Source organism: Seriola lalandi, unplaced genomic scaffold (genome assembly GCF_002814215.2).
Source record: "Seriola lalandi dorsalis isolate HSWRI2012SDOR001 ecotype SW California unplaced genomic scaffold, Sedor1 jcf7180002054680, whole genome shotgun sequence".
NCBI classification, from domain to species: domain Eukaryota; kingdom Metazoa; phylum Chordata; class Actinopteri; order Carangiformes; family Carangidae; genus Seriola; species Seriola lalandi.
Genome location: NW_019525233.1, coordinates 841,076 through 848,720, shown reverse-complemented (window position 1 = coordinate 848,720; position 7,645 = coordinate 841,076). Strand labels below are relative to the sequence as shown.

The following is a 7,645-nucleotide window of genomic DNA, read 5'->3' as shown; positions in this document are numbered from 1 at the left end:
GGGGGGGGGGGCAGGGTTGAAGGGTAACTACTGTAGTGAAAACATACTCACCAGGACCCTTAGCCTTAGAGCTTAATGTGGATACTCCTGTGATCCCTGAGCGTACGTAGAGTATACATCTATCAATGCCATTACCTTGTGTAAATGGATCTCAACTCAAGAATGTGAAAACAAGTACCATTTAGCATCATGTTAATGCTGAAGGTGAAGGTTTTGAAAACTTTTAGCCCATAAAAAAAAAAAGAGACCCTCTCGATTTAAAGTGTGTGTTTTTTTTCACATGTGCATTAAGACCTCCTGGAGCATGATAGATGACCATCAACACAGTCAACACACACTAAACTGTGCCAGTTTGCAGAAGGGAAAAGATAATTTCTGACATGTCAAAATACAAACAGCTAATTAAGCAATTAATCGTATTTGTACCACAGAAGGGAAATATCCCTCAAGCTTACATTGACAGAAAAGAACAGTTATTTACTTTTTCCCTGGATATGTTGGTTTTGGCTAGGTTTCTGGATTTTCCTTTTTTAAAGACAACCTCTTTACAAACATCCCGGGCCAAGAAAAACGTAGCTGAGAAGCTGTACAGTCAACCCCCCCCCCCTTTGCAGTCATCCAGCAACACACAGATACAGAGAGGTCAGACAGAGAAAATACTCACTGGACTGGTTCCTTCGCATCTGTCCCTGAAAACAAAAACAGACATTAATTAATCAAAGACGCATGCGGCCGAAACTTTGCCCAATTTGTTAGAAAAAATAAAAAATCCAAAACAAGACTAAAAAGACTGACACGACAGAAATGCTCATTCCCAACACAGGACACATAAAACTGACCGACACGCTTTTTAAAGAGAGAAACCAAGTATTTTAAGGGTCATTATGTGCAACTTTTGGAAGCACAGTCCTTTTTATATGTCCAACAAGTTAAAACTTTAAGCCTTAACAAGTGTCTATGTAACAATATTTAAGATTTAAAACATATAAAACAATGAAAATAAAGAAAAAAAAAAGCTTTAAGGGGTTGAAAACTATATTATTAATTATTCCCAGTGGCAGAGGGAATTTTCCACTTCAGAGTTAAAGACAGTAAATCACAGGGCTACTCTCGACTTACACATACCAGACGTTAAATGTAGGGTGAAAAAAATTCAGCAGCGCAAAACCGTGCATCTAAGCCCGTACAACGATCAGTCAGGGACAACAGAGCACGTGCCCCCAACACTTCACCAACTTCCTTCACAGAGACTTTTCTTTTTTTTTCTTTTTTTTTTTGTGGGACATAAATCTGCCATGTCACGCTGCGTAACATAAAATATGCAAGATACGCTCTTGAGGGCCACCAACCCAATGGAAACTCAGAGCATCAATTTCAATAAAGAAGTTATTCGAGAATGGTTAAGGGGGGGGGGGAGCTGTCGAGGGAGGAGGGGAGAAAAAGAAACAAAATGGGTTTAAGGAACATAGCAAAAGCGTTTAACCACCGTAGAGCTGTGAGGCCAGGGTTTAGTCCCACAGGCGCTAAGCGGCAAATGGGTTCAATTACGGCTCTTGCTGGCCACACACACACACGACTTCCATTGCTATTTCAATAAAGGGAACACCGTGGAGGGCGAACCAAACAGGAGAAGAAATGAAAAAGACAGAAAAATGAGCACTGAGAGAAAAAAAGAAAAAAGAAAAAGAAAATCTCTCAGTAATTCACACCAGATGATGCAACGTTCGTCATCACCTTTAACTTTAATCCAGAACTTTCTGTGAATATGAAGCGGTGGAAGGATATGAAAAATCAATCTGAACAGATAGAGCGGATGGCAAAGTAATGTAATGACTGTTCTGGTATTTAAATGCAAATCAGTTACACACACAAAGTGTTTTTTTTTTTTGTACTTTTAGGATGTGAAAGTAATTGTGGGTTTGAGTCTCAACAACAACTGAACCCAAATTGCAGTGAACAGAGTCAAAGGTTTAAAAGAGAACATCTTTCCTCCTGAATCTTGTTACATTAAATAGAAAAAAAACACATCCTCTATAAACTTGTAACTTATCTTTATCATTAATTCCTAGGGCGGAAAAAAAAGAAAACATTTGTAAAAAACTAGGCAACTAACCCCATAAAGTATTCATAAATTACCACAACAGAGTTCTGTCTAGAACAAGTGGGCTCCAATAAAACCCAAAGAGTGAAAGCAAACAAAGAAACGAGGAAAAAGAAAAAAAGAAAAGAAAAAAGAGTGAGGTACAATGCAAACAGTGAGGAGGAAGAGTGGTGAAAGCAGGGGAAGGGAGAGGCTGAGGGGAAGAGAGAGAGAGAGAGAGAGAGAGAGAGAGAGAGAGAGAGAGAGAGAGAGACGAAGCCGGGGAGAAGATGCCGTGACATTTGTTTAATGTGCAGCCGGGGAGTGCAGCGGGTGAAACCCACTAGACCCCATTCGCGACAGTGAGCGTGCCCTCTCAGCCGCTCCACAACACCATTAACAACAACAACAGCTCAGTGCACACACACACACGGTGCGTGTTTGCACACAAGCAGTAGTGGTTTTAAATTTTAATGGCAGTGGCTATTTTCATAGAGCAGCAGAGAGTGATTCAGAGATTGAGTGATGGTGAGGGACAAGGAGCTGAATGAAGGGCTCCATGTCTGAGGTCACGGATCAGCGTGTGTGCGTGTGTGTGTGTGTGTGTGTGTGTGTGTGTGTGTGTGTGTGTGTAGCCTGCAGACCACTGCCGCAAAACATTCCCTGTGAGTGCACAGTGTATGACTCTGCAGTAAAGGCCAACAACATCAGATACTTAACTCAAAAATTATTGTTTCTGAGTTCTTGATATTTTTTCTTTAAAAAAAAAAAAAAAAAAAGAAAAGAAAAGCCTGATCCCAAGGTTGTTCAACATGAAACTGAATTCCAAGTAAAAACAAGACATGAACTGTGAGCAAACAGGAACCTTACTGAATCAGAAGCCAATCTGGCATAGGAAATAAATTGGACATAACACATATGACTTTCCAATGTAAATAAAATAAGCTTCTAGAAAGAGTGACTAATGGCAGACATCTACAGGAGGGATGGTGCGGCCGGTTAAATGGCGTTCCCATCATCCCTAACATAGGTTAGACATTCTCCTGTTGCCCTCTAGTGTTGCACAGGCAGAGCAGACTTCTGGTGCAGCAGAGCTGGACATCAACAGGTTTGTGTTTGGGAGTTTTGGTATGTTTTTAGTCTGTCATGAAGTCATACCGAGGTCGAGGGCGACAGGATGATGTTTCCAATGGAGGCTTTGAGCTCGTCAATGGTGGCTCTGTTCTGGTGCGTGCCGTTGTTTGGCTGAACGGGCTTGATTTCTACATGGAACTTCCTGGGTTCATCTTCATCCTCTGAGTCGCTGGACGAATAGAAGGAATTCTCTTTGGCATGTGAGCAAAAAACAAAAAAAAGTCAAGGAGACAACGACTACAGAGCAGAAAAAGAGAGAGAGCAAGAGAGAGAGAGAGAGAGATCATCCACAAGTCCGGTTTTGTTTAGTCTTGGCCTCAGACTGCAGACGGGTGTGAGCAGAAAAACAAATGGCAATAAAATCTTTGATGTCGTCCAAGCTGGACTGAGCCTGAGAGTGAGAACAGCATCAGGACAAATGGAAAGGATATCGTTTTCATTTACTTCTGGTCTGATACAGAAACCCTCCGCATCGACCTGCGGGACATTCTACAAAAACACAAGCAGAACAAAGTTATGTTTAAAATAAATGTATTGTATGTGTATGCTCAAATTTTAAAGCAGGGAAATCTTTGGATTTAAAAAGAAATGTATCAACACTGTGCTACAATAGTTTTTTCTTTTAAAATTATATTTGAATTGACATTTTCAATCAAATATTAGACAAGAAATAATTCCAATACCTGTTGACTTTTACCTGTAGTTGGTTTCAACCATGTTTGTCTCTCTTCTGTCTCATGCTAAATTTGAACAAAGTCAAACTTTATAACTTTATTAAATGTATTATTATTTTAGTGTAGATCTTGTCATTTAATCAGTACATATAATTTCTAGCATGCTGTATAGAAAGTATCTATAATTATATTACAAACAAAATGGTACACAGTGGAAGTATTAGAAATATCAGTATCTACACTCTATTCACACATAAAGTTCGGCTGATACTCATCTGAACTAATGTCATCATGTGCAACAACAGCTTAGAACTTGATTTTCAAATTAAATATTTATATATGTTACTTTAGATATAGATATATACATGAATAATAATAAAAGAAGGGGTAAAAAGTTTTTTGTTGAAATCCAGTGAAAAGTGAAAAAAAAAAATATAGCTCTGATTATTAAAAAAATAATTTTCAATTTCTGTTTTTATGAAATATATTTATCTATTTTGGTTTACAATGAAAAAGGTGTGAATATGAATATTTACTCTGTGTGTATGTGTGTGTCTGTGTGTGTTAGCTTGCTTACAGCATTCTGGATGTCTATGGCCCCATAGTATCCGGGGGGAGCGCCATTGGCAGTGTTCTACAAGCACAAACACAGAGAGAAGAATGAACGAATGAGCAAATGTACTAAACAAACAACAGACAGACGGACAGAGAGAGAGAGGGAGAGAGAGAGAGAGAGAGAGAGAGAGAGAGAGTCACATGTTCACATAGTAACACACAAAACTGAAGAGAACAAGGATCTTTTCTACCTCCTGCTGTTTGAAATCAAAATAACATACAAAACTGAATTAATATAAACACACAAGTATCAATTGAATTAATAAATTCATTAACTAGTTTTGGTGGATACTCACAGCAGCTTCAACTTCTGTAGATTCCCTGGAAGACAAAATGGTCACATAATGATAAGTATTAATAAGTAAGCTGAATAAACTGTGATGGTGGACAGAAGATGAAAAAGTCTTCACTCACGTCGAGTCTGTGTCCTTGTCTTTCCTACGACCTGGGATGCCGAACGGTTTTCGCTTTCTGGGTTTAGCACCTTAAAACAAAAACAAAATTTTTTTATTGATTATAGAAAAAAAAAAAACTTGGATTACACATTTAAGGCTTAATTTAGTGTAAATGTAAAACTTCTCTTGTGTGTCTTTAATTTTGTAACAAGACTCACCTTCAGTAGCAATAGCTGTATTGCACTCCTCAAACTCAATGGGTCCTAATGAGACAAAAAAAATCATTTAGGTTCATTTAGCACGGAAAGGGTCAACGACCTCCTGCTGTGAATGCTGTGAATGTACATCACGCAATAATCACACACACACACACACACACACACACACACATACACACAGCTCAAGCACACACTTTGGCAAACACACAACATGCAGTCTGGCGTGCCATACAGAGAGTGTATATGAACAAGGGCTGGGCCGGTCCCAGAGGGCAGACAGGGTCAATGGCGGAGTCAACTGTGTGTCTGGTGGCACTCATAGAGTTGTGACACTCCCTCTTGGGGACGCAAAGCGCTACTCTGCGAGCGCAGAGGCCTTTCCTCGCAGAATCACACACACAAAAACTCCACCTGGGACACACGAATCACCACAATCTCTGAGCCAATTCTAAATCAGCGCAGGAGCCTCACAACAAACAGCAGGTATGAACTGAGCTGAAACTAAACCTGCCCACGCGGGACACGCAAAGTCACTAACCCTATTACAATAAGACAAACAAGTCCAAGATTAAACGCAGTGAAGTGTTTAAAGCCACATGGACAAATCTGCTCTCAGGCTTAAGAGATGCCCTTTCCTCCCTCTCTCTGACATGCAAAGAAGAAAGAGCCAAAAAACAAACAATCCTGCGCACACAGACACTCGTATCCTGCTGAAAGAACGTGGATCGACACACTGAACCAACAGATCGTCACATCTACTCCAGCTAATGACCATGATATCAAAAGATAACATTGCTTTTGGTTATTTGGATCCGTCGTTCATATGATGAGAACAGTGAAAAACAACAACGTTCACACTTAATTTAATGTTCATCAATTATACACATTCACCTCCGAGGCCCTGCAGTCGGATTGTCACGCTTCAAGTGTGCCCCCACCCACCGGAAACATTTATAAAGGCTTTTCAAAGGGTCGGCGCTTTAACATACACATGCTCACACAAACACACACACACACACAAACACACACTAAAGAGTTGTAAGAAAACCAGTGGCAAGACATGCGATGTGTGTACGTGTCAATTAGTGTCAGTATGTGTGTGTTTGTGTATGACGTAATCAACTATTAGAAAAAGTGATTCCAGAGCTACATAATTAAGCAAAGTGAATCATTAATTAATTTAATTATAAATGTAAACACACACACACACACACACACACACACAAACTACAGTATATTTTATTTCTACGCTCCAGTATTAACGTTGCAGTTACACGGCTGTGTTACAAAATCTGGAAGCTCGACAGGAGACGACACATCTTGCTGAGATGCAGTTTTTTAAATGATTTTTCTTAACATGTATGACCTGAAAGACGTGTAGTCTCAAACCAGATACAGACAGATGTACTGTATAGAGCTAGAAAAGCTTAATGGCTCACAAGATGAGCAGGAGAGAGAGAGAGAGAGAGAGAGAGAGGGAGAGAGGGAGATGGGGCAGGACCCTCTGGCAATATTTCCGATACACTAACATGCCTTGACCTGAAAACAACAAAGCTAATGATATTTTAACTCAAAATGTATACAGTAGCGGCGGTCCAATGAAGTCTCCCCAGAGGACGCCAGTCGTGAGCAGAATTGACGCATTGTTTGGCGTGTGCAATGCTGAGTGAAGCGCAGGGAAGCGGCGAGTCACGAGAGGCATGCATCACGCCAAGTGAAGTGGATAAAGTACACCAATGACCGATCTACTCTACTGTGCAATATCGGGCCTCTTCACCGCCGGCGAACACACAACGCGGAGCACGAACCACTGTTTGTGTGCGTGCGCGTTAAGAGAGTTTCATGCCAATCAAAACAAAAATTGGCATGCTCGTTCAAGAACTTTCTCTCATGGGAGGAAGTGAGAGAGACACGCAGACAAACTCACACACACACACACACACACACACACACACAGACACAGTAATTTCATCATCCCAATTCGCTCATTGTACTGACATAAAACAGGTAAGAATGTCTGAACTCATGAGGTGTATCTTTTCCTGGAGAGGAAGCTCATACCCATTATCTCATCTTTCATTAAATCTATCAGCTGTACATATTGTCAAACAAAAGTAATTAAAAAAGGGACCCAGAGAGGGGGGGAAATTACTGGAAAATTACACATTGCATTCTTTGTTCAAGCTCTGGGATGTTTAACAAATGCTGTGGATCTACGTAAGGCCAAGGCAAAGCAGGAACTCTTTGCCGCTAGCGTCCCGCGATTGCATCTGACAATATTTATGCACACCAACTGCAAAAAAAGTCTAAACACCAGACACATGAATATTACCTAAATCTGGGCAGACATTAGGAACTGTTTAAACATCTCCCAAACAGACAGACGACTTTGTTTATACAGGGGAAGATGTTTCTTTTCTTTCTACTCTCTGTGAGGGAAGCATGCAGTCACGCATGAGCGGAGAATGGTTTTTTAAATTGCATATGCTTCACATGGCACTGGGAGTGGGAGAGGGGTGGAGGGGTGGA

At 40.5% G+C, this 7,645-nt stretch overlaps 1 protein-coding gene across 12 annotated transcripts in view; it reads right to left on the bottom strand.

Moving 5' to 3' along the window:
• The window catches only part of fcho2 (FCH and mu domain containing endocytic adaptor 2), a 40,149-nt gene that overhangs the window by 11,275 nt on the left and 21,229 nt on the right, over positions 1-7,645 (bottom strand). For 5 of the 12 annotated variants that reach the window (XM_023422234.2, XM_023422237.2, XM_023422239.2 and 2 more), the window contains exons 9-17: positions 5,117-5,161; positions 4,918-4,987; positions 4,800-4,824; positions 4,466-4,522; positions 3,898-3,954; positions 3,646-3,703; positions 3,239-3,414; positions 665-689; positions 52-96 (exon numbers count right to left, since the gene is read on the bottom strand). In XM_023422234.2, coding sequence (XP_023278002.1) covers positions 52-96; positions 665-689; positions 3,239-3,414; positions 3,646-3,703; positions 3,898-3,954; positions 4,466-4,522; positions 4,800-4,824; positions 4,918-4,987; positions 5,117-5,161 — 558 coding nt within the window. The remainder of the gene's footprint in view (positions 1-51; positions 97-664; positions 690-3,238; positions 3,415-3,645; positions 3,704-3,897; positions 3,955-4,465; positions 4,523-4,799; positions 4,825-4,917; positions 4,988-5,116; positions 5,162-7,645) is intronic. The other 7 variants (XM_023422236.2, XM_023422244.2, XM_087178223.1 and 4 more) reach the window with 3 other exon arrangements.